The 27,031-nt window shown below is 47.0% G+C and overlaps 1 protein-coding gene across 1 annotated transcript in view; it reads right to left on the bottom strand.

The window, feature by feature from the left end:
• The window catches only part of DDX3X (DEAD-box helicase 3 X-linked), a 514,014-nt gene that overhangs the window by 439,964 nt on the left and 47,019 nt on the right, over positions 1-27,031 (bottom strand). Inside the window, exon 3 of the mRNA XM_078658293.1 lies at positions 5,944-5,991. Within this exon, the coding sequence (XP_078514419.1) occupies positions 5,944-5,991 (48 nt within the window). The remainder of the gene's footprint in view (positions 1-5,943; positions 5,992-27,031) is intronic.

The following is a 27,031-nucleotide window of genomic DNA, read 5'->3' as shown; positions in this document are numbered from 1 at the left end:
TTTGCACGAAAACAGTTTTACTGCATACAAACTATAATGTGTGTAAATGCTTTCTAGCGCAGTCCCTTTTCCTATGAAACAGTATGCTCCAGGAAAAGACAACGTTGACGTTCTGCACTACAAAAGAATGGTAAATGCCTCCGTGATGAACAAAATACAGATCTTTAGCCTGGATATTCTACATATATTAAATAGGGTGTTCCAGAGCCCATGCAGGCAGCACAGAATTATTCAAGGTTCAGGACTATCAATGAAGATCCTACGATACAGAAATGTTACAAACCACAATGCCAATGGGAAACCGCTGGAATGCATTCCTAGGTCAGCTTTCTGAATGTCCATGATATCTTTAGCAAACTGCTGCGAACTAGAAACGGTGAGACATCACAGAAAAGGGAGGCCACAACCAAAGCAATTCCTAAAATATAAAAATGGGCAGCCATTTTTTTTCCTTTTAACTAAGCTCTGTCGTAATGTTTAAGGAGAGAGGATGAGAAGGACAACCATGTTGCATCTATACCTACACTGTAAATGATTCAATGATGCTCCAGTGCACTCTGTGTACAATTTCTGATGGTGGTTATTGTCAGTTTATTCAGTGCGCTTTCCCTGTGGTAACGCCTTGTCAACTGGCGCTATGTGAACTAGTATACGGGAGTGTCAGGGGAGGGGAAAACCCTGTCCAACTGACGGGAGCACTTATTGAAGACAACAAGGTTGTTTTCTAAATTTACTTGGACGTTTTTCCGCGTTTAAATACAATAATAAACGTTAATCCAGGATTAAATTTATAATTTCAAAATTAGTTTCCTTTTTGCCATTATTCCAATAGTTCCTTGGGGGCAATCACGTTAGTCATCCATATCTTTATGGAACTGATGGAGCAGGGTTTCGAAAAAATGAAATCTGCTCGAATTAAGTACCCCCATAATATGTACGAATAGTATGTAGTAGTAGAAAAACCAACGTACACCCAACATGAACACAAGGGAAATTGCTTTGCACATGCTTCAAACTGAAACGTAAATAAATATTGTAATAACTATTGTGTTTTGAAAAGAAGAGAAATGTTGCACGACTAGGCCACATGAGCATCAGTAATATTGCATGTTGCATCCTGCTTTGGAATTAAATGCTGCTGCTTTGCGCTTAAAGCTTTTGCCAGGTAACTTTAACAAGGGTTAACACAAGGTGAGTGGTAAACAATGAAGGTTTCATTATCACAATTAGTAAATGTTCCTTTTTCATTTACTTTAGTGCACTGGATGACACCGCAATCTTCCTAAACTTGGTAAAGTGAGAGTAGGAAATTCGAGCAGTGAGTCTGCTGTGTCAGAAGCCAAACCGAATGTGCCTTGCACCGCAGATGACATAAAAAGGTTGCAGGCCAGTATGTCAAACTACTGCCAAATGAAGTACCCAGGTGTGGGACCGGAGATTAATTCTGCGGATGAAGTCAAAGAATGAGTAGAAATGTAAAATTTTGTATCGTACGAAGTAAACGTGCGAACAAACTAAATCCCAAACCCTGGAAACTAACAGAGCAATGATTTAGTTGAATTAAAGGTGAAGTCAAACCCCCCCCCCCCCCCCAAGTCCACCAATCCCTTTACGAGTTTATGGATGTTTGCAACACTTGTGGAATGGTCTTGTTAGTTTTAGGGTGTAATTGGGGTGCCTTTAGGGGTGCGCTTTATGCTTAGGCTGGCAGGGGAGATGCGTCACTGTCCGTTGGTTTGCAGAGAGACCTAGCTGTACCAGTTCTGTCCTGTTCTTTTAGACTTGGTTCACTGATCTTATTTCGGGGAACCTCCATCACTTAGGCCAAAGGGGTGATTTTCTACAAACCAATAGGTTTGTATTTCAGTCTCAGATTTATTTGTGCAATTTGTTGCAAATTTATTTTATTCCTAAAATCTTTTGTCTCTCCACCTACCCACTCAGTTTGACTCATTGAAAGTATTATTCCAGATGAAACTGTTGCCTCTTCATCTATCCTTTCCATTAGGTATATTCAGTTTTTGCATATGACTTGGCTGAAACTTTTGACTCAAACTATCCACTCCTCCACGCATAATGTCATTGAGTAAGCCTGAAGCGGTTGTACTTCATGGATGCGGATTTGTATCTCTCCCTTCATGATTTACATTTGTGACTGAATGCACTGAGCAAACCGCAATTTTATTGAGATAAAGCCATCTAACTTTACCAAGTGTCTGTGGTTATTTAGTTAACTTTAGGGTTAAATAAGGTATGATCATTATCAACTATTCAACTAATTGGTCCATCAACCAAATAGAAAGAAAGTGGATTAATTAAATCAATAGGTATTTAAAACTCTTAACATGATTCAAAGAAGAAACAAGCATTGAAAATGCAATAGGTCTCGCATTAGGAAATTTTTTTTATTTTTTTATTTATGTGTTGGTTTTGAAAATAGCAAAATTAATACCTTTGTCAGGTGGATGCGATGGTGGATGTAGTGGTGGTGGTGGTGGATGTAGTGGTGGTGGTGGGTGTAGTGGTGGTGGTGGGTGTAGTGGTGGTGGTGGGTGTAGTGGTGGTGGGTGTAGTGGTGGTGGTGGGTGTAGTGGTGGTGGTGGGTGTAGTGGTGGTGGTGGGTGTAGTGGTGGTGGTGGGTGTAGTGGTGGTGGTGGGTGTAGTGGTGGTGGTGGGTGTAGTGGTGGTGGTGGGTGTGGTGGGTGTGGTGGTGGGTGTGGTGGTGGGTGTGGTGGTGGGTGTGGTGGTGGGTGTGGTGGTGGGTGTGGTGGTGGGTGTGGTGGTGGGTGTGGTGGTGGGTGTGGTGGTGGGTGTGGTGGTGGGTGTGGTGGTGGGTGTGGTGGTGGGTGTGGTGGTGGGTGTGGTGGTGGGTGTGGTGGTGGGTGTGGTGGTGGGTGTGGTGGTGGATGTGGTGGTGGATGTGGTGGTGGTGGATGTGGTGGTGGTGGTGGATGTGGTGGTGGTGGATGGTGGATGTGGTGGTACAAATAAAATGATAACAGTAGAACCTGTGATTGATAGAACTTAGAAACGGCAAAACTATGATAAGAAGTGTTATAAAGCAAAGCAAGCAGATATCGTTATTATCAACACCATGGCATGCATTAATATCTCTACACTAAATAATATTCCACGCACACACATTAATAGTCAGTCATTAATATGAACGCATCAAATATTTAATTGTCACATAAGATAGATAAACAGGGGCAGGTAAGCAGAAAAAAATACTGCATAATTAATATCGCATATCTGTCAGTTTAAAGTAATACATAAAGTAGACATTGAATTGCATTATTTAATGGAGTGCAGCAATGGATGTCAGACGGTTAACACAATTTAGCAATCAATGGCAGTCACCGCAAACAGAGAAGATAAAACATTTGACAACATGCAGCGGATTAAAAAAAGAAAGAAAAGGAGACCTATTGGCTTTGCCAGTGCTGGTTTTCTCTTGCATATGTGCACATCTACCTAGAAAGCAGTCCACTCCAATGCCATTGCTGGTAGGCCAACCTTACTTTCATTGTTGTGTGCATTTTCTTTTTTCTGCAAACAAGGCATTTAAGCAGCTGCATGTTTCCTGGTCTGTTATCTTTACACGTTTCCGGGTTTTGAAAGATGTTTACCAAAAAAAGAAAAAAAAAAAAAACAACCTGCAGGCTTCCAAGGCCAGACCCGTTGGATTTGCCAATGCTCGTTTTATATCTTTCCCAGGCAGTCCTTGCCACTGCTAATGCGGTCAGACAGCATAACGCAGGTCTGCTTTTGGGCCTTCTTTTGTCGATGTGGTGGTTCTTAAGGTCATGCCCCAGAGCAGGGCATACCCTCGAGGCCAGCGGAGGAGCAGTTCACCCACCAGGGAGTCCCAGTGGATGCAGATAAGGGGGGCAGTGATGGCTTCGTGAAATGGAACAGTGTGAAGACCTGGGGCGATTATTTGTTGAAGGTTAATTTCAAAGCAGGGTTTGCAAACAGGGGGTGGGTGTGGCTCATGGGGGATGGCTCCGGGGGAGAAATTCGTCGAGCGGAGGAAGCATTGTGGAAGGCTAATGAGGTTATTGTCAGCATCAGGTTGACTCGATGGGCTAACACTGGCTAAGGATTTGGCCTTGGAGATCCAGACCTTGCAAATGCTGCAGAGAGGTGGCGGTGGAGTGGATGAATGAGGCAGCCACATGCGACTACCAAAGCAGACCCAGGGGCGAAGGCTGCAGGTGAAAGGAAGAGGGCAGCCCACGGTGACGTCATCAAAGACTAGATAGCAGCAGTAAGGCTTTGCACGAATACAAGAAACGACATGGGTTCTGTTTGCAAAAAGGCGGCAGTAATCCCCAACGGGGTAACTGTGGCCTTGCAGGCAGGCAGGCGGAAGGGTGAAACTGCGAGGAAGCCTAGGAACTTAGGGGACACAGCAAAGTAGGAGGTCACCTGGTATACACTCAACAAAATAGTAGCCGATATTTAAAATAATTTTTTTAAAAAGTGCGTGCAGAACATCAAGGCAGGGTTGGATGGAGTGAGTTGTGGTTTGTTTCTGTCGGCCACTTCGATGTATGGGAGGCTCGTGCTTGTGTTGTGTGATGAGAACAAGTACATGGAACAAGGCCGGCTTTTCTTGCTGCAACAAGTGATTTGACTGGGCCTTTATTCACGGACAGCTGCACGGTATGAGGCCAGGTAGGAGAAGTGCTTGAGGTTAACTGAAGCGTTGTTTAGGCAGGGTGACCAAAGTATACATTGAATTGCATTGTTTAATGGAGTGCAGCAATGGATGTCGGACGGGTAACACAATTTAGCAATCAATGGCAGTCACCGCAAACAGAGAAGATAAAACATTTGACAACATGCAGCGGATTAAAAAAAGAAAGAAAAGGAGACACGGCCGGCCAGCCGTGAAACTGAAAGCACGGCCGGCCGTGAAAAAGCCTTTGATGCAGCAGGGGGTAATTAGGGGAGGAGAATGGCTGGGCTGAGGCAGAGCGCCAAGCCTTTGATGCAGCAGGGGGCGGAGCGGGAAGAGCTGCTGGCGGCACTAAGCTGACGATTTGATGCTGTGCACGCGCATTTTAACTAATTGCGCTTGCGCATTGAGTTAAAAGTGCACATGCACTTCATCAAATCGCCAGTGAATCGCCAGTGTAGGTAAGCTCTGTTTAAGCCCCCATAGTCTCGCTCTGCTCAATGCGCATGCGCATTGACAGGCGAGACCTAAAAAAAGTCATGAACAAAACAAATGGACACCAGCACATCAGGGATTCTTGGTGGGTGTGTAGGGGCCATTGTAAATGTATGAATTGAGCATTGATCCCAGATTAGGGATTGACCTCGTGCTGGATCAGAACCCAATGCATTTCGGGTCAATGTTGCCCCTTCATAAGAGGTCTCTGTAGTAAATTAGCGCAGACACTTGGGAAAACTTCATGTTCAAACAGGTAACACTTGCTGTTTGAACATTAGGTTTTCTGTTCGAATTTACTTCTGAGACCCTTGACAAAGGGCCAACACGGACCCGTAATGCATAGGGCTGCATAAGGCTATGGATGACTAACATGATTGCCAGAAAAGAAACTATTGGAATAATGGCAAAAGGGAAACAAATTTTGGAATTATAAATGTAATCATGGATTAACGTTAATTATTGGATTTAAACGCAGAAAAACATCAGAAAGTGAATAAAGAAAACCACCTTGTTTTCTTCAATAAGTGCTCCTGTGAGGAGAGGGAAAACCCTGTACAACTGAAACTCCTGTAAAATAATCTCTACCTACAACACAGCCACACAAAAAGAAAGAAAAACCACGAACATGCATGACTAGTACCTTAATATTTTTATTTTGTTCAATTAATCTGGGCCTGCAAAGCGTAAATTAGTAGTGGTTTCAAGGCATACAATTATACAAAATTGATTCCAGTGGTTATCCATCAAGTTTAAACACTAACCTTGTCTTGAAGCTTCTTTGTTTCTTAAATGGGGTGGTATGTACCGTTCTTTAGAGAAACAAAAACACAACATTAGCCCAACAGCATTGCCAAGTTGATTTAATCAAACGTGACTTCATGGCAGTTTCACCTTTAACAGCATGCACAGATTAAAATATTTTTTAAATGGAGATGGAAAAGCAAAGCATATTGATTCATAATAAATAGTGAATCACAGAAAATAGGGGTAGTTCATCCTTCACCACAGAGTTTACCAAAGGTTGACCCAAGTGGTCAGTAGTCCTGTTGCAGGAAGACCTGAAAGACTTTGGTAACCACTGTGGCAAAGGAGGAACTACCGAAACGAGTCTCTAGTCTGTGCAGAGTACAGGAGACCTATAGGATAGGATTGAAATACATATGTACACATTTACACATACATACATGCGTGTTCCCTGGGAGGAGCTTGGGTGTAGGACCTCTAAAATATCTTGCTCTTACTTCCCTCTGTTGATGGAGTTCCTAAATAATTATTGAAACACTAAACTGCTTTGGTGTAGTAAAATTTAGACTTACCAGGGAGGGTGGTAGGAGCTAAAAAAAATACAGCATGAGAGTTTTTATATCAAACTACTGCATCTTGAAAGAAGCAGTTAAAAGTATGCGAAAAGAAAAAAAAAGGCATGGATTTATGGTGTCTAGATCGGACATCATTTTTCAGCTCGACTAGATTTGCCTGATCACCAACATCACTAGGGGTTACAAACAAAGTGCCAGTGATGAGACACAAGTGCCAGAGAAACTCTTACACTGGCTTTACTATAAAGAATCTAGAAAAAAAAACATCAAAACAAGATTGCGACCAGGTAGGATCTGTTGATAGTCCTCAGCCCCATGCCAGCCCTACGATGCGGCAATAGGTCAGCGGCACAGTTGATTATAGTAGGGCAGTGTGGCACAGGAGAAGACAGCAGGAGACACCCTGGCTCAGATGCTGCCCATCAAGTGAAAAAAAGCATGAGCTAAACAACCCAGATTTCAAACGCAATGCCCTCGTTCTGCCAAATTAGCCGACTGACCGCAGCCTATGGGTTAGGTACGAGGCAGGGTGCCAGTGAATGCACGAAAAGGCTCTCCTGGGTGCTAATTAGGACAACCCCAAATAAAGATGTGCTATAAGGATTAGGAGCAGGACACTGGACAAGAACTTAAACTGCATCCTGGGAACAAGGATGTTTGGTCCAAGTGACAGCTGACCAAGTCATGCGAGAAAATCTATAGCAGAGTTTTGCTGGCAGCTTTCAATGAGTGAGTATGTGTTCACTCTCCAAAAACGCAGGAAATGGGAGCTAGTCACTGCTTCCTGAGAGAGAAGAAATGAGTTGCTTACCTGCAACTGTAGTTATCCAGTATTGGTACCTTCCATAGATTCACATGCTTGAATCATTTTCAGTCGTCGAGATTAGAGTCCCCTGTACATTTAGAAGAGTAATGTCATATTAGACATAGAAGGTAACAGGCCTGAGGCCTTATATTTAGTAACATATCCAAGTCCTCATTTCAAAAAGGACCAAACTTGAGAACAACCAATCAGCTGAAACCACCCTCAAGAACCTTCCTGAAAGGAGCTCCAGTCGCTTAGTTTCATAAGCACTGAGCATATCCAGGGGTACAACTGAGTATATTAAAAGAGCCCTTCCAAGGGAGGGGGCGGGACGCATGTGAATCTATGAAAGATACCAATACTGAAGGACTGCAGTTATAGGCAACTCATTTATCCAGTATTAGGGTATCTTTCATAGATTAACATGCATGAATCCGAATAAAAAGCAGCAATGAGCACATGGTCATATACATAAACCATACATATATGAATAGTCAACTATTTGAGAATGAAATAAAAGCATACTAACAGATAAATGTAAATATGCATATAAATACGAAATAGCAAATGGATAGTTTCCAATTTTAGCATAACGAAGAAAAGGAGGAAAAATATGAGAAATGTGCATGTCAGTGGGCCGCTGACGACGACGGGGTGAGGACTTTAACACCTGTTAGTTTCCACCCCGTCCACAGGACTCCTACGGTCCCTTTAACGCCGCCTGGATTTCCCATGAGGTGGAGCCCACAATCATGACGTCACCCGCCGCAAGCCAATCAGCTGAAGAGGAGGCAGATAAGGAAACTCTACCGGGACCAGAGGGCACGAAAGCCGGTGACGGAGAAGAAGATACACAGCGAGAGTCGAGTCGGGAGGAGGTCGGAAGAAGGAGGGATCGAGCAGAAGACGGAGAGGACAAGAAGACCGAGGAGCCAGGAGGCCAACGTTATCGCGATCCACCCCGCCACGCTTCTGGGGAAGCGTGGCTGGAAAAGGTACGAAATCGCATACGGAATTTTTCATTCACACGGGGAGTGACTGGGTAACGTTTTTCGGGGAGGTCACAGGGCTGTGGTTTGGACAGAGTGTTTTGTTTTTTTCCACTCACCATTCCCTACCTATACCCTTGGGGGTTGTTCTTTTCTTGGTGGTAGCCTTCGGTGACTCTTCACACCCATATCCCTTGAAGACGTGTGGTCAGTTGACCCTTATTCTAAAAGTCCCTTGGTTTTTAGGTTTCGACTGGCCGAAAGCTGCGCACTGCGCAGCTTTGCGGCGCAGCCGAAATCTTATGTCTACAGTATGTGGCTTGGGAATCCGCCCCCTGTTCCATTGGCTAGCTCCATAAATGGAGGCTAGCCATTGGAACAGAGATCTGTCCGTCAACTGCGGAGCAGATTCGGGGGCGTTCCGGCGATTTTTAGGCATTCAGCCCCTTTGGTAACCTCATTGCGGTGGTGGGCGGTGCCTATTTTTTGGGGGGGGGGAAGGTTTGTTTTGGTCATTGCAGGCCGACTGCGGCAAGAAGTCCAGGTGAGTGCTTTTTCTTGCAGTTTGCCGTTCCCGCCCCCCTCCCGCTGTCCGTGCCTTTCCCGCCCCCCCCCCCTCCCCTCCCGCTGTCCGTGCCTTTCCCGCCCCCCCTCTCGAAGGAAGTTCCAACGGGACCTCGAGCTAAAGCCTGCTCGTGCTTTTAAAAACTCGCCCACCTCAAATATTAATATATATCCTCAATGTTTTCACTGTAGTCCTTCAAAAATGACGGGTATGGGCAGTGAATACAACTAGTCCTATTTTTCGGTCTATGAATGACCGTCTCTATTATTTGGCATGAAAATCTGTTCAATTGTCATGGGTCCGGTTCTACTATGGAACCTAAATAGAAACTGTAGTTCCTCGTGAAACTGACTTTATTTTTGAAGCCGAAGTTAATATTGGTTGTCAATTAGGTGCACGGTACGAGGCTGCAGCGCAGTCTCCGTCCTACATAGGCAGATTTGGAACTTTAGTACTTTCGGCCGTTTAATGAACTTTATTAACTGCCCGTTTAATTAACTTTATTAACTGTAGCCCTTTATGCGAATTAAAATGCCCTTGTGCCAAAACTAAAAACAATCGTTTAAAACGAAATGCAGTCAACACAGCCTTACTCGAGCTGCTTCTGCAAAAGCCAATTCTAGCGCCGCAGGACCTCAATGGCAACGAGTAAATCGATCCTCGAAGCACCAGTCCAGCCCTCCGCCTCCAGTCCCCAGGCACGTCTCGCACGCCACGTTCGCTGCTCGAGCTGTCTGTTCTGACATTTGGCATAGCTCACTTCCGGTTGAAGATGGCGACTTCCATGGCAGGTCAGGCAGTAAAAGTTGCCCGTAACTTAGCAGCAAGGAGGTGTTTTTTGAGCAGTAGACAGGTAAGAAAAAGCTCCATCTACATAGACCGTGCAAGCTCAGCTTCCGATCGAACGGAGAGAATGTCTGGAATATTGCGAGCACCAGAGCTCAGCTTGCACACAGTGTGTCCTTTAGAGCTCAGCTTGCAGGGTGTACACGTACAAAAAGTGTGTGCGCGTGGGATCTTTTGCCCTGGTACCTTCTGTGCACATTTGTAATTGGGTGACGGCGTGCCTTTCACTCTGTAGACGCTGTATGTGCATTGTATGCGATTGTGTTAACCTGCATCCCTGGTCAGTGAGTTTGTGTTCTTACAATGTATTGATCATAGCTCTGCAAATGCGAGTTTGTCACCCTGCTGGCCCTCTTGTTTTTGACCAAGCTGCTCAATGAACGTGATTGATCCTGCAGCCCCAGGATGTGTGACCTAACTGTGCCAAGTGTATGTATGTAAGCCATCTGTCTTAATAATGTGTGTGATCTTGTGTGCCTGAGTGTGACCAGAAAACCCAAATGTATCTGAGAGCTACTCAGCTGTATATGTGTGCGAGCCATCTGACAGTGACATAGTGTACCTGTAAATGCGACCTGACCGTTACATTGGTCCAGAGACATCTAAATGCATTTGTTTCAAATACATGAGTGCATAGCTGTTGCAATATTCTCATGTTGAGCCGTGTACACCTAGTGTTTCTGCCATCATACAACACGTAAATGGTCTCTGGCGAAAACACGTTCCCATCTTCCCTGTGAGATCCTGCCCCATTTTTTTTATTAGTCTATGCTTTGCTAAAAATGATTCCTTTGGGTTCTAATAAAGTCTTATTAGTAAATGTAAACCCAAACCACAGAGTTACTTTTAAAATCCCGAGTTTGTGTTTCTCCAGGCTATTCGTTCTTAACCTGTCATGCCCACCTGCATGGACAATTTGAGACTACTGCATCTTATAACCCTCATTGTCTCATGGAACATTTTCAGTGCATTGATTTACTCACTTTTGTGAGTTATTGCCTCTGCATATTGTGTCCGATGTAAAGTGCTGTAACAACCTAAATTTAGGATGATTAGCACTGTAAAAGAAATCGAGTAGAAAAAAGTGCCATTTAAATCGTCTTTAATGCAATTACTCATGCAGATAGATACATCTTACGTTTTTACAGTGTGTTCTTAACTCTCTCATACATGGGATGAACAAAGCTGTGGGCCTTTGTTTTCCTCCTTTGTTTTGGCATCTTGATGTTAGGCTTCAGATAGCAAGGAGGATACTCGAACAAAGGCGAAACCGTTGCATTGTAAATGCTGGTTTCTTGCCCCCCCCCCCCCTTCGGCGCGGAGAGGAGAAGAGAACCATTGCCCAAGAGGAAGGAACCTTCGGGAAGCGTTCAGGACTGTGATTGGTCCTCCTTATCAACCACATAAGTAGTGGAATACCTTGAAGGAATCTCTATTCTTTGTTTTGAGACATTCGTCACTTAAATAAAACATCCCTTTAAAAAGCCATTCCGGTCTATGTGCCATCGCTGACCCAGTGCCTCCGCTACACAGTCCCACAGTGCATTAGAAAGGTTGGTGGGAAGGAAGGCTCACCTTTATTGAATCAGAGGTATAAGGGAAAACCTTTCCCAAGTAAGCTGCAAGCTACAACAAGCATTTACAATGCAATGGTCTCGGCAGCATTAAAGGTAGAGCTCTTGGTATTGCTCATTATTTTTTTATTTATTTTTTTTAATCGTAAATAAATGGCATTGTCCTTTACATTGCCAATAGCTTCATCACGTGCATATACAAGACCTATTGCATTAGCACCCACACACACACAGTAAGTAGTAGAGTGAGAAGTCTATAGTGATTAGGAGAGTTATTAGTAAAGAGTATTCGAGAGCGCAACAGAGCTATGTGAATAATAACAGCTGTGAGCCCGTGCCCGAGGTGCATCATCAGAGCTGTGTGAATAACTATGCCAGCCCTGTGCCCGAGGTGCATCATCAGAGCTGTGTGAATAACTATGCCAGCCCTGTGCCCGAGGTGCATCATCAGAGCTGTGTGAATAACTGCATCAGCCCCGTGCCTGAGGTGCATCATCAGAGCTGTGTGAATAACTGCGTCAGCCCCGTGCCCGAGGTGCATCATCAGAGCTGTGTGAATAACTGCGTCAGCCCCGTGCCCGAGGTGCATCATCAGAGTTGTGTGAATAACTGCGTCAGCCCCGTGTTTAGCCTGGGCAGTTTTGGCACAACTGAATAAAAGGACACTTTAGAGGTGTACTCATTTAGTAACAGCAAATAAACAGTTCTAGGTAAGAAAGCCCCACCTAACAGAAAAGCAACTAAATCCTGTAGTCTTCTGCCCTACATCGACCAGGGTATAAAGAGGTCACCGTATGACACAAACACTCCAGTTTCTATCACCAACACTAACTTAGAATTCATTGGCTGTAAGCATTCATAACGGAATGCACAGAGAAATCATAAAAATGTTTACACTGATCAAGATGATTGCACGTCTCCACCAATACAACAGCTTATTAATGCATTACATGTTCACCACATATTTACCTCCTTTACAAGTTAAGAAATCATGGCAAATTATTCGACTGCAGTATTGTGACACCCAGTGAGTGTTTCCACATTCTGGGTACGTAGGAACACCACATCGTAACAGGTTAGAGCTGACTCAATTCCAGGGGGAATCAAGGCAACATTACAAACAAAGATAAAGTGGGTGGGAACTTGCATTCCCATTTACGTTTCGAAAAGTGTGCATCGATTGTCAAAAACACTATGTTCCTAAATCAGCTCCCTAGGCTTCTGCTATGCATAAACATCTGCTCTCTATCTACCTTAATGTTAACAAAGGTCCAGGTGCCTCGAGGGCACACAGGTTAGATATTAGAGAAGTTTAGGGCACTGTCTGAAAGTGTTTATGCCCATTACTCAGGTGTGTGTTTCCTTGCTCCCATGCTTCTTTCTTTTAAGAAAAGGGCCTGTACAATTCTATCAGCAGTGCGCCAGGGTACATTCATCCAGTGGCCTTTTCCATACTGCAAAGAACATGTGATTGGAGTCAAGAAATACAGACCAGGCACCTTTTTTTTCAGTAGCGCAGCCACTGTGTGATGGGCCTTAGTGCAAGCAAGGGAATGTTGCGTAGCATGATATCAGATACAGTGCATGTCGGTTAGAGAAGACGTTTTGCTGAGGTGTGCATTGTTGTTCTGTCTCAAAGCATGATGCGATGTTGGATGTGGGATATTGTGAGGTATGTCATGCTGGACCCATATAACATCCACCTTTTTAACCAAGCATCTCCCCTTCAAACAGATGCTAATGCTATAAAAAATTACGGAGACACACCAAGAAAAAGACGAAATCTATTCGGCCACTTGAATTGGGCCCGTCAGTCATCCGGGGGAGGGCATGTGCACTAGCCTCAACAAACCAAATGGACACTTTCGCGCACTGAAAGCGGGAGGGGGCACCCTCATGCCATCAGCGGGCAGACGCCAGACGGAGTGTCCCGCGAGGCAGCGGCCGCGCGTGTGCACTTATTGCAAGGCGGGAGCCATGCCCCGGCGGGAGTTGCCCCATAATGTAACAGGCATGCCTGATCCAACCGCATCGCCTCGAGGTGTGCACCCGCCCTACTGCAGGAGTCCGCAGCTGCCGCGATAGAGGCTACCCCTGCCTACAAGTCCACCGACCCCCGGGGCTCACCCTGCATCTGACAGCACAACATAGACAGGGGGAAGGGGGTGGTGTACAGTTCCAATAATGGCCGCCCGAAGAGCACCAGCCCCTGGCGTGCCAGGGTCCGGCCTCGCACCGCAGCCCCCCCCCCCCCCACCAAGTGCCTCGAGATGGCAGAGGCGTAGCGGGGGGGGAAGGAGTTGACAATAGCCTCTATATGATCAAAGCGCTGCACCGAAACCGGGTCCACCGGATGCCATGCATCCGTTCCGCCATATGCGCCACACCCCAGACCAAGAACCCACCAGTGGGCCGCGTAATGAAAAAGAGGGGGGGGGTGGCATTGTCATTTATATTGGCAATTTACCCCTAGACTGATGCCTCACTGGGCCCTGAAGGATTAAGTAGCACAAACGTGTGCTTAGCGTCACAAGACCATGTACTCTGGGAACATGGCGCCCGCTAATCTGTAACCGTCACGAGCTCTCCTGCCTGGATGATGGATGAGCTTAGCTAGGAGCAGCGGTTTGCGCATTTCACTTACTGAAACGGGATGCCCGGTCTAAGAACTTCCTCATTTTGACGGCTTTTGGAGCCGTTCTGTGGATAGTTCACCCGGCAGCTCGATTTGCTTTCCTTGCCACATTTGGCCAGACGGCCTCGGTGCTGCGCGGAGAGCCGCAGCCGCTGGGACGCTGGGAGGTGTCTGGGCGGACGCAGCAGCACAGGTAGGTAGGAGCAGTCGCGCAGCAGCGAGGGTCGGGCTCCCACACAGGAGCATTGATGGAATAGGAATACCGTGTTGTATTCAGGGGACAGAAAAGAATCGACTGGGAAAAGCCAACACAGAAAATCTTGTGCCAGCATTCATCCTAAAGGTACAGAGGCTGGAAAATGCGAGAAGGAATCTAACGCTGCTGCTGATGGAGGAGGGCGCTGTAGGGAAGGGGCTGGAAATCCAAACAAGACCTCAGTGAAAATGGGGAACAAGACCAAGACGATCCTCACCGGCAGACAAGAAATAAAAAATGGCGGCAGTAAGCTTCTGAATTTTACGGATTCGGGGGCATGGTTTTGCTGTTTTGAGTGACAGACGAAGTCACTGTCTAAAGAACAGCAAAACTTACGCCCCCGAATCCGAAAGAGACTGGGCTAAATTGGAGTGACGCATCTCTCCTCCAATGGCTGGCCTCCGTTTAGGAAGCCAGCCAATGGAGGAGAGAGGGGCCAGGGAGGCGGGTTCTAAAGCCCTACTAAGAATCATAAAATCTCCTCCCCCAGACTGCGCAAGCGCGCGCAGCCTTTAGGTCCTCGACCTAAAAATCTGAGAAGTCCTACAGGAATTTCGTTTTGTCTATATAAAATTTAAGGCAGCGCTTCAAGTCCAAAGAATGTAAAGCTTGTTCAGCTGGCGTTTTAGGATTTGGAAAAAATGGATTTGAAGACAATCGGCTCATTTTAGATGAAAGTCCGATGGGACTTTTAGGTATAACTTTCGGGTTGGTAAGAAGGATCACTCCATCATGCTTAAATTGAATAAAGGGTTCTTGTATTGTGAAAGCTTTAAGTTCACTAACTCTTCTCGGACGCAAGAGCTAGGAGAAGAGCAGTTTTCCACGAAAGGAATTTTAAGTCCGCTCTATGTATCGGCTCAAACGGGTGCTTCATAAGTTGAGCAAGTACCATTTTGGAGGCGTAGATCTGTGTAATCAAAGAGGACTAGCCAATTTGTGACTAATACAGGACTCAGGACTGTATGGGGAAGGGGGACACTATTAGGTTTCTTTATGAAGCCCTAACCCACCAACCTAGTTGGACGCATCCTTCATTATTGGGCCCACCCAGTGACACCGAATGTGTCACAGGTGTGCTTCTACGCCTGTATTACAGCGGAGCTGGTGTGTTGCAGTATGGGTGAATTGAACGGGATATTTTAAAAGCTATACAGTTGTCCCAATTCCCGAGGGGGTAATTTTAATATCTGGGCCTCTGTTGGCGTTAAAAACATAGCAAGTGGATGTTGGGGGAGTGATTATTAGGAACTCCTACATCCAAGGTGTGGTCTACATATTTCAGCCAGGCCCTTTCTGTAAAACTGGCTTTCCTCAGGACCGTTGAATATGTGAAAGTGCGATCTATACTTTAAGTGAGTATGTGATCAGGCAATGTGGAGCATGCGCTAAGGTGCTATACATGTGGGAGGGGGATTCCCTCTCCAAGCATTACTGGACATACAACATGTATGACGAACAAACATACAGAGGAGTCTTTAGCATGGTAGCATGAAACCCAAAGAAACATATTTGCTGGTAGGATTGTGAATTATAAACGGAAAAAATGCGGCAAAATGTGCAACTGCACTGGCGGTGCGGTTATGGTGAATTACCGAAATATATGAGATCTCACAAGAGGAAAGGCCCTGGACAGACCTTTAAGAAACTGTTTTATCAGTCCGTTTGACCACAAGGAAGAACCTGGAGATCTTTGAAAACTGGAGATCGCAGAACTTTGATCTAAGTATCAGCCAGACCTGAATTCGCTAGATGGAGGAGATATGGCAAGACTTCTTCCGGAGATGATTTGAGATGATGTACCTTAGCAGACGCAGAATCTTTTCCATTTTGAAGAATAAGTTTTGTTGGTGCGGTCTGCTCTAGCACAAGACCGAATCTCCCTGCACTCTGGAGGAATGTTTAAGTTTCGAAATTCCTCGCAACTCCGGAGCCAAGCCGATCATCTCAGAGCCTGGATGCGGGTGCTGAACTTGTCCCTGGTTCATCGTGAGAAGAGAGGGAAGCAAAGGAATCAGCAGCTTTAAGGACAGGAGATGGAGTTCCGTGAACCAATGTTGGCAAGGCCACGCTGGAGCTATTCGAATTAGCTTTCAGGGTTCTCCTTTCATCTTTTTTAGAACCCTAGGAAGGAGAAGAATTGGCAGGAAAGTGTATGCAAATACATCGGGCCATGCTACTGAAAAAGCATTCCCCAGAGATCCCCGTTGGGGATGCCAGCTTGCGAAGCTTTGGAATTAGGTGTTGCAGTTTGTGGCAAACCGGTCTATAGTCATTTCGGCCCACTGGGAGAAGATTCTCCCAGTTGGGACACTGGGACGCCGGGACACTCCGTGCGCTCTACAAATACCATTTTTCATTTCATTCTGGAGAGTTTCTTGGTTCAACTCCCACTCGTGGCAGGTTCCTTTCCTGAAACGTACTCCGCTCTCAACAAAATTCTGTGTTGAATTGCCCAGTTGAGATTCTTGTGAGGGTATTAATGTGAAATCTCTCCTGGAACACACTGCGGGCATCTTATCCCAGACGCTGGGGTCCACGCCTTTAAAATCCCATGGTGGTAAAGGGGTTTTCATCAGAACCTAGATGCGGTCGAGTCTTCAGTGCCTCGATCTGGTCCTTAGTGGAACTTTCCGAAAGAACTGGTGCGGAGCCCAAACTTATCCCATTCCTTTGTCCTTTTGTGAGAGTCTGGTCATCTGTTTAGATTTGGCTTCAGTAATTTCGCTGCTTCTCCAGGGGTGCTGTTTGAGCACACCAATCACTTAATAGGTGCAGTTTATCCCACCACTTTTGCTGCACCAGTTTCCTTACGAAAATTTTCACCAAGGACAAGATCAAGGAACTGAAGACCACCACGTCCTGATAAAAACCCCATAACCACCGCGGGGCTTGACACACGTGGACCCCAGCGTCTGGGATAAGATACCCACACAGAGTGTTCCAAGAGAGCCACCGTAGATATGTGAGGAAGACCAGAGATGCACCTCCAGAAGTGGGAGCGCTCCAGAACCTGCCACCTGTCTGCTTACGAGGATGCAAGATAAAGACCCCCTTCACGTGTGAACATCCCAGAGGCACCCTGTGAGAAGTTGGCCTGATGTGCAGTGTTCACTATTCTAGTGATCACTATATATCAGTCCAAACAACCCTTATTGATGATTGGTTGTAAGTCAACCTTATAGACCAGCTATCCTAGTAGCATGGATACGAGCAGTCTAAGGCTAAGACTCTAGAGGGCGTGTTAAGCCAGCTGTTTTACCATCACATTACCCCTTGAACACCCAGTGAAAGGACACCACACAAGTTGTTATGAAAATAAACAGTGTATTTATTTATAACAAGACTACCCTGGCTCTTTATGAGACAGGGAGCTAAGCACACAACAAAACTCTTACGAAAATACTTTAAGTTAGCACGTTATACACAAATGCCCGAGGGGCACGAAAAACCATATACTTTAAAAGTGGAATGCGAATTACTAGCAGGTAAGTAACAGTTCTAATAGGCTTTGGAATCGCTAGGACTGGACTAGGGAATCGTTAGATTACTACTAGGAGGCCCAAGGGACTCGGGTGCAGAGTGTGCACTCTCACGCGGGATGCGGGACAAAGTCTATGGAAGCTAGAATCCACAAAGTTAGTGTTCACGGGCGTACCCGACCTGGTAGGGAGAAAACTACAGTGGATCCTGACCCTTGGATAGTGAGGCTATGCTGGGACACCGGAGTGCCGAAGTTACCTAGCCCAGGGGCTGCAGCTGCATAGGTCTGAAAAGACGTCGGGGATCTCGTTGCCGGACCAGGAGCCTGGAAGGAAGAAGTTGCTGGCAGGCGACCAGTGAAGAAAAGTTCGATGGATCCAAGCCTGGATCAAGGAAGAAGAAAACCTGAAAGCAGAGGGGACCAAGTTCTTGAATCACTAGCCAGTGATTAAGTGGGCACCAGGATGGCACCGGGCGAAGTCACCGCAGTCAGGTGAGTGGGCGCTGCTGGGCTCTGCAGTCTCTCGGACCAGGAGGCGTTGTCGGCGACCAGGATGGAGGTGCGAGCTGTCCCACGAAGGATGAAGTCGTCGGCGTCGAAGTTACCCAGGAGTGGGCAACAAGCCTTGGCTAATTCAAGCCCACGCGGTGGACTCAAAATGGCGTCTTGAGTGGACCAGGAGGGTCCGGGGTGCTCCTCTTCTGGAAGGGAGCAAGGGCCAGTCTGGAGCAACCAGACCAGCAGCAGAAATGTCGTCGGGCGTCGTCAGGAAGGCCACAAGCCAACGGGCTAGTAGCCAAACAACGCGGTGAGCAGCGGAAAGCAGAAGGGCCCCACGCAGATCGTGGAGATGCTGGGGGGCTGCTCTTCGGTGCTGGAGCTGCTCAGGGTGGGGGCTTCTCGGACCCCAAAGCACTCACCAGGAATTCACTCGGCGGGCTTGCTGGAAAGAAGTCGTGCAGTCTTGCAGATGGCCGGTCCCTTGAGGTCTCGTCGCACCCACGGTTCTCAGCTGGGCTGTAGAGGTCAGAGGTGCCAGGGAAGCCGGTTCTCGTCGAGCTGGGCAGTCGGCTTCCGGAGGAAGGACTTACAGCAGACCGCAGTGTTCTTTAGATGGTGCCTGCGGATGCAGGGTGACTACTCCTTAGTCACAAGGGAGAAATCTTAGGAAGAAGTCTTTAGTTCCTTTCGTAGAAAGTAGTTTCAGGATTCAAAGATGATCTGATTTGGAAGGGGGCCAGTTCCTACCTTTATCCTGTAAAAGGGGGCTGGCACGCGACTAGGTCCTGCCCTATGGGTGGGACCAGGAGGGGGGTGGTTACACCCACTTCCTTGGCGGGCTTTTCCCCAGGCCAGGGGCTGGAGTGCCCCTGGAACTGGTTCCAGCCGGCCTATGCACAGTGAGCACCGGGGTGCCACTTGCAGTCACCTTCCTCTAAAGCCCTGCCTACCTACAATACACAAAACCCTGTCTGGGACGGTGCTGGCACCGCCCCTGGCAGGAAACCCTTTGTCCTTATCTCCTGCTCTGGGAGGACTCCCAGCAGCAGGAGGGCAGACTTGTGTCTCGGTGGCAGCATCCATTTTGTGGATGCTAAGGCTCTGTCTGACTTTTAACCGGGTTATAGGTTACAGGCATGTCGTGTCCCTCTAGAAGGGTGGAATGCTAACCCCGTCGCCAGAATTGGCGAGGGGTTAGTATTCCAATTCGTATGACACCTTACTCGACATGTTTTGATAAAGCGATACCAGAGTTGGCACATAACCGCGAGGATTATAATGCACTTAAGAGTATATGGTATGCGATATCATGGAAACGGCTAAGGGATGGATCCCGAGAGCCGCAGACAGGCTCAGCTCATGCTAGAGCACCATCTCACACGATTCCAAGCACTCTGCCTTCAGGATTGCTAAGGCCTGCCATAGGAGTGACTGATAGGAGATCTGTGTGTCCATTTTAGGGTTAGATATAGGTATACTATATCTAAAGCAAAGGGTGAGTACACCACCTTGCCCCAGCTGTCGTGCAGCCAGTTGTGTCAGTTTTAGTTAGTCAATCCAGGGGTGGCATAATACATGCTTCAGCCCCTGGGAGACTTCTGGGTGCACCTCAGCCCTGGGTACAGGGACTTGGAGAGGGCCCAGTGCCAATTCAGTACCTAAGTACAATTTGGATAGAGAGAACAGCTAGGCTGTGGGTCTGATTAGCAGGCCCACAGCCAGGGAAAGTCGTAAACCAGTGCAGCAAAAAGCAAAAATCTGGGTGATCATAGGATTGCAGACCCTACTCTCCTACACACCCTTTAAAGGTGAATAACCCTGAGCCAACCACATCTCGATCTGAGGGCCCAGAGCCTCCCTAGACTTGTGATTACACTTGATGTGTGCTATACTGGAGAGTTGCTCTGACCCATGTTCAGCCCTTTCATGCACGTTGGGACGGGTAAGAGTTTAGTTGATTTCCTCACAAAAATGTTTTTAATACCAGATCTTTCCCTCCAAGTACTTACATGCTTATGTATTATATTATTTTGTGTATATAACTAAATTCTTACTATGTCCCAAATTAAGTCGTACATACCTTTCTGGGTTTAAGAGGGATTGGCTTATTTTATCTTGTAACTTTTCAATTGTTTGTTTAAATCACTTAATATTATGGCCACGTTTGAGGTATAGAAAGCTACATAAATAAATAAAACTCCTGCCCCAGGCTTTCCCCACACACCTGCCCTACCGCACTAGTCTGCGTCCATCATCTCAGTTGTGGCCAGCACATGTCGTTGTGCTTAGCACTGTTTTTCCTCCCCACAATTTTAAACCTTCCTCCCCCCCTGCGTCACTACTATTTTTCATTATTCTCCATGTGTAGGAACCGGGGTCACCAGTTCCCCGGGGGTAGCCTGGCACGAGCAGGTAGGCACCCGAAAGTTCAGGTGTTAAGTGACTACACAACACACGCATCCACTGAGACAATAAGTGCATGCAAGAACTCACACCACACACGTTTGATTCAAATTAATAAGCTTTCATATAAGATTAGAATCAAGGTAATCACAAATGAACTATTGTTACTTACCTGTAAACAGGTGGTACTCCAGTATTGGTGTCTTTCATAGATTCACATGCTTGAATATTTCCCGTCGTCGAAGTGGGAGTCCCATGGTATATAAAAAATAGCAATAATGCTAATATAACATAAATGATATCATACATAGTAAAATAGAGATAATACATACTGTAAAACCTCTACAATGGTAACTTCCATAGGAAGACATTATAAAAAGAAAAACTCATTTGTAACATATCAGTGTCATTATGTTAGTCCAAACTGCAGCCAATCAGGCTCAAGCACCCTCTAGAACCTTCTCCTCAGAAGCTCAAGCCCTCAGATTTTCGTAGCACTAGTAAATGAGGAGAAGAGAGCCTCTGAGGGGAGGAAGGGTGGGTCGCATGTGAATCTATGAAAGACACCAATACTGGAGAACCACCTGTTTACAGGTAAGTAACAATAGTTCTTCTCCAGTATTAGGGGTGTCTTTCATAGATTCACATGCTTGAATAGAATAGATACCAGTCACTCCTTAGAACTGGGATTGCTAATCGATTCTTGAAATGAAGGCAAAACATATAGCTTAAAAGCATATAGCAATCACAGAAAGAAAAGGAGGAGGGAACAGAGGCTCACCTTATTTAAAGAGATGGCGAAGCACTGCTTGCCCCACTGCGGTATCCGCTTCGTTGATGGAATCCAAACAGTAATGTTTGGTAAAGGTGTGCCGACTTGACCATGTTGCCGCCCGGCAAATCTGGTGTAGAGGCACTCCAGCAAACAAGGCGGTGGAGGAAGCCATCGCTCTCGTCGAATGCGCCTTTACTGGACACTGTAAAGGCTTGCCAGCTTGTTGGTGACAGAAGGATATGGCTGTTGAGAGCCACCTTGCAAGTGTTTGTTTCGTCACTGAGTGACCCCTCCGCATCCTTCCAGATGCCACAAAAAGTTGATCGGATTTGCGGAAAGGGGTAGTCCTTGAAATGTAAAACTTTAGACAACGTCTGATGTCTAAAGAATGAAGTCGCTGTTCTGCCGGTGATTTTGGATCCGGGAAAAAAGTCTTTAAGAAGACAGGTTCGCTCAGATGGAAATCAGTAGGCACTTTTGGCAAAAACGAGGGATTGGTACGAAGAGACACTCCATCAGGCTTAAATTGCAAATACGGAGGCTTGACTGTGAAAGCGTGAAGATCGCTTACACGACGAGAAGATGTTAAGGCCAAAAGCAACACAACCTTCCAGGTAAGAAATTTGATGTCTGCCCTGTGAATTGGCTCAAAAGGAGGCTTCATGAGCTCAGTCAATACCACGTTGAGCTGCCATGCTGGAGGAGGGCGTCTAATAGGAGGAAACTTTCTGAAGAGACCTTTAAAGAATTGACGGATTATTCTGGATGAGCAGAGAGACGTCGAACCATCGTGTCTAAAACGCGAAATAGCTGCTAGAAAGACTCAAGGTGGCATGAGAGAGACCAGACTGAGCAAGGCTCAGAAAGAAAGGCAAAAGCTGCTCCGGAGAAGAAGTGATTGGATGGATATCTGATGCAGCGCACCAATGGCAAAAACGTGTCCACTTTAGCTTGTACGTTTTGATGGTTGATGAAGCTCTAGCAGAAGCAAGAATGTCTCTGCATTCCAGGGGCATATCTAAATGTGCGAATTCGAGGTATTCAGGTTCCATGCCCATAACTGAAGCGTGGTCGGGTCGGCAAATTTGACCCTCGTCCATCGACAGGAGATCTGGACGTGGATGCAGATGAATGGGAGCGCATTGGGATAACAGAAGAAGTTCTGAGAACCAAGCCTGTCTGGGCCAACGAGGGGCGATCAGTATCAAGTGGCAGGGTTGCCTGCGCATCTTCCACAACGTTCTCGGCACCAACGGTATTGGAGGAAATGCATAGGCGAACAGGCCGCTCCAATCCATGAGAAGTGCATTTCCGCTGGACTCCGGATGGGGATGCCAGCTCGCAAAGGCGGGGCACTTCAGATTCAGTGGAGTGGCAAAAGGTCTATCATGGGATGACCCCAACGGCGGAACACCATGTCCAGAGTAGGCTGAATTAGTTCCCACTCGTGGGTCGATGACGTGGACCTGCTCAGAGAATCCGCTAAGATGTTTGACACCCCCGGCAGATGGACCGCCGTCAAGGATATTTGATGACGAAGAGCCCAATTCCAAATGCTTTGAGCTAGCCGAGACAATGGCTGAGATCTTGTGCTGCCCTGTTTGTTCATGTAGTGCATGCTGGTTGTGTTGTCCGTTTGAACCAGCACGGACTCCCCCTGCACTAGGGGCAAAAAGGATCTGAGAGCAAGGAAGATCGCCATCAACTCCAGTCTGTTGATATGCCAGGTTCGTTGTGTCGCCGTCCACTTGCCCTTGATTGAAAGGTCCAGGAGATGAGCACCCCAACCCTCCATGGACGCATCTGTGGTCAGTGTTAGATCTGGAGAGTGTGCCAGAAACGATACTCCTTCGTCCAGGTTGGATGGTTCTTTCCACCAAAGCAGACTGTCCTTCATGCGGGACGAGACTCGCACGAGGTCGTTGAAGGACCCTGACACTTGGCGCCATTGCAGGTCTAGTTCTTCCTGTATAGGACGAGTGCGCAGCCTGCAGTTCGGGAGCAGAGCGATGCAGGATGACTCCATCCCCAGAAAGGACTTCAACGTCCGCACAAACTGACTGTTTTGAACGGATGAGGGTGACCAGACGTTCTATCTTTCTCTGCCGTTCTTGGGAGATGAAGGCTCTTGATAGGTTCGTGTCTAGAATTGCTCCCAGGAAGTTTCTCCTTTGCAATGGTGCAAAATGTGACTTCTCCCTGTTGATGGTCAACCCCAGTGACTCGAATGTCTGCAGGCAGAGACTTGTGTCGTGAGCCAGCTGTTGAGGGGATGGAGATTTTAGAAGGCAATCGTCTAGATAAGGAAAGATTTGCACTCCCTGAAGACGTAGATAAGCCATGACAGGGGCCAATACCTTCGTGAAGACACGAGGTGCCGATCGCAGGCCAAAAGGCAGCACCTTGAACTGGTAATGCATGTGGCCCCACCTTGAACCTCAGAAATTGGCGATGTGTTGGAGAATCGGCACATGAAAATAAGCGTCTTGTAGATCTATTGTTAGGAAATCTCCGCTGCAGAGAAGCCGCAAGACTTCCGATAACGTCAGCATGCGGAAAGATTGTTGTTTCAGAAAGAAATTGAGTGCCCTCAAATCCAGAATGGGCCGCCACTCTCCCGTCTTCTTGGCAATGAGGAAAAAACGTGAGTAGAAACCTGTCCCTTGTTGAGATATAGGAACCACTTCGACTGCACCTTTTAGTATCAGAAGACGAACTTGATGCTGTAATTCCTCGAAATGGGGAGGTGGCGGGCCTGATGGTGGAGAATGTGGAGGAAACTGAACTCCAAGGCATGACCCTTGCGAACAATGTCTAATACCCATTGGTCCGATGTTATCAGAGACCATTGGGAATAAAACTGCGAGATTCTCCCTCCAACTCCTTGCGCCACTAAAGAGTCATTGACGTTTGTTGGTGGAACCCCTATAATTTGACTTTCCTCTATAGGGTTTCGACTGCGGCTGGCGATTAGACTGTGGGTTGGAGTAACGTTGATTACTTTGATTGTACTGCGGTACCGAGTGTGTCCTCCTCGAAAAGTGGTTGAAGACTAGCCTCGTCCACGTGCGCCACGAAAGGGCTGCTTTTTAAATTGCAAGGATCCTAGCGACTTTGCTGTATCGGTGTCTTTCTTTATTGACTCAAGCGCTTCATCAATGTGAGCGCCGAAGAGACTCACCGTCATATGGCATGTCGAGTATCTTCGACTGGACCTCCTGCCGAAATGAAGTGGATTTAAGCCAACCCTGACGGCGGAGCGCCGCAGCACTGCCAAGAATACGAAAACCAGTACTTGCCACGTCAATCGCACAGTCTATCATTTCTTCTGATGCCCTCATGCCATCCTGAAGGATCTGTTGCGCCTCTGCTCTGGACGCTTCCGGTATCAGCGAAACTAGTGCAGAAATATCCGACCACATTTGTCGGTCGAAACGACCCAAAATGGCCAATGCATTTGCAGCACGGACGGACGTAGATGACATGGGCGAAAAAAAATTCCCAATGGCGTCCAAACGTCGACCCTCTCTATCAGGCGGAGCGGTGATAGGAGTCGCCGGGTTACAGGATCGTCGCTGCGCTGCCTGAGGTACCACTGAATCTGGCTTAGGAAGCGAGAGCAAACAAGCGGGGGAACCAGCCGGAGCTTTATATTTCTTTTCCAGGCGAGGGACTTGTGCAGGCAAGGAGTTAGGAGCATGCATGATCTTTACACCCTCTTTCCATACAAATTCTATAATAGGTATTGTGTGAATTTGTTTGTACGGTTGGTTTTTGAAATCCTAGAGAAAACAGTCTTCCTGTCGCTGGGCTCTCGGTAATTTAAAGCGGTCCGCCGCTTTATTCATCAGCACATGGAAGCTTGCGATGTCAACCGGAGGTGAATCACCAGCATCTGCTTGCTGAGGAGAGGGCGTCTGTATCCGATAGTCATCGAATTCCGCCATGTTTGGGTCCTGATCCTCATCTGTATCCTGGGGTACTTCCCCTTCTTCTCTGTCCGACTCACTCTCCTCTTGCGCAACTGGTTGCGGATTCGTGGGGACAGCAGGACGGGGCCGTTCTGGTTGAACAGTCTGCTCTGAAGAATGCTGAAGGTTTGTAGGCCCTGGTGTGTCCGATGGAGCGTGGACTGGTGTACCCTGAGGGGTCGGTGGAAATCTTCGATTGTAGTCGTCCAGCATATGCTGGAGGTTAGAAAACAAAGATACTGGAAATGTTGCCATAGGAACCTGTACATATTGTTCGTCCTGGTGGTCAACTTCCTCCTCCTCATCGTTCTCAGAACTTGTGTCCTGACATTTAATTATCAATTCCGATGGACTATGTGCATCGTCAAGGACATCGTCGTCCCCAATAGATTCCGTTTCGTGATCAGTAGCCATCATTGGTGATGGTAGCTGGAGAGTTGGAGGTGGCAAATGGAGTAGACTCCTTGCAAGAGGCCATGGAAGGCAGAGGCACTAGAGGCATAGTGGCGAAAGAACCCACTCCTGAAGGGGATCCTGCATGTTTCTGCTGTGATCCCTGTGAAACTGCCGTAGCTGTAGCTGTCGTCGTCGACGAGGCAGTTGTTCCTACGGCGGGTGTCGACGATGTAGCAGTAGACGTCGACGAGCGTTTAGGCTCAACCGTCGACGGAACCTTTGTCGACGGAACCTTTGTCGACGGAACCTTCGTCATCTTCTTTGTCGACGAAGCCGTCGTCGACGAGCTGGTCGACGGAGCAGACAGCGTCGACGGAACCTGTGTCGACAATGCACTCTTCGACGTCGACGAGGATTTCTGTCTCGTCGGCGGTAATTTCTTCGCCGACGAGACAATCGGGATCGTCGACGAGACAGAAGCTCTCGTCGACGTATAAGACGTCGACGCAACAATCGTCGACGAGGAAGCAGACGTCGTCGTCACTGAAGTCGTCGACGAAGACACCACAGCCAATCTCGTCGATGGGACGGTCGTCGACGAGCCCGTCGACGACCGCGGTGTCAGAAGTGTTACAACACTTCTAGAGGCTGGAAATGAAGCCTGAGAGCCAGGTCTCGTAGGCGTAGACACAAACCATAGAAGCTGTTGGTTGAACTTGTGCCACTGCTAAAGCCATCTTTTTCTTCTTCAAAAAAGGAGAAGGTAACTCCTGAACACTTCCACGCTTGGAAGCAACAGTAGAACAGCCTGACTGGAGACTTTCTGCGTCTGACAAAACATCCTCTTTATCTTGAAGGCGCTTCAACTATAGAAGAAGACGACCTTCCCTGTCTGAGAGTCTTAGCTGGAAAAGCTCTACAGAATTTACAGTCATCCACCTTGTGTTCAGGATACAAACAGTAAATACACTTTTGGTGGGGGTCCTTCTCAAACAAACGAAGCTTCCCACAGGAAGAGCAAGGTCTAAACAAAGACTTCTTACTCGACATCTTGTAGAAAAAACAACTGAAGTGAAATACTTGAAGAAAACTGAGCAGAGCTCAGGGAGACTCCCTTCACACGACGTGCGGTAGAAAATCTGAGGGCTTGAGCTTCTGAGGAGAAGGTTCTAGAGGGTGCTTGAGCCCGATTGGCTGCAGTTTGGACTAACATAATGACACTGATATGTTACAAATTAGTTTCTTTTTATAATGTCTTCCTATGGAAGTTACCATTGTAGAGGTTTTACAGTATGTATTCTCTATTTTACTATGTATGATATCATTTATG

This window comes from Lissotriton helveticus, chromosome 8, assembly GCF_964261635.1.
Source record: "Lissotriton helveticus chromosome 8, aLisHel1.1, whole genome shotgun sequence".
NCBI lineage: Eukaryota > Metazoa > Chordata > Amphibia > Caudata > Salamandridae > Lissotriton > Lissotriton helveticus.
The sequence above is the reverse complement of the archived record's forward strand: the minus strand, read 5'-3'. Positions and strand labels throughout refer to the sequence as shown.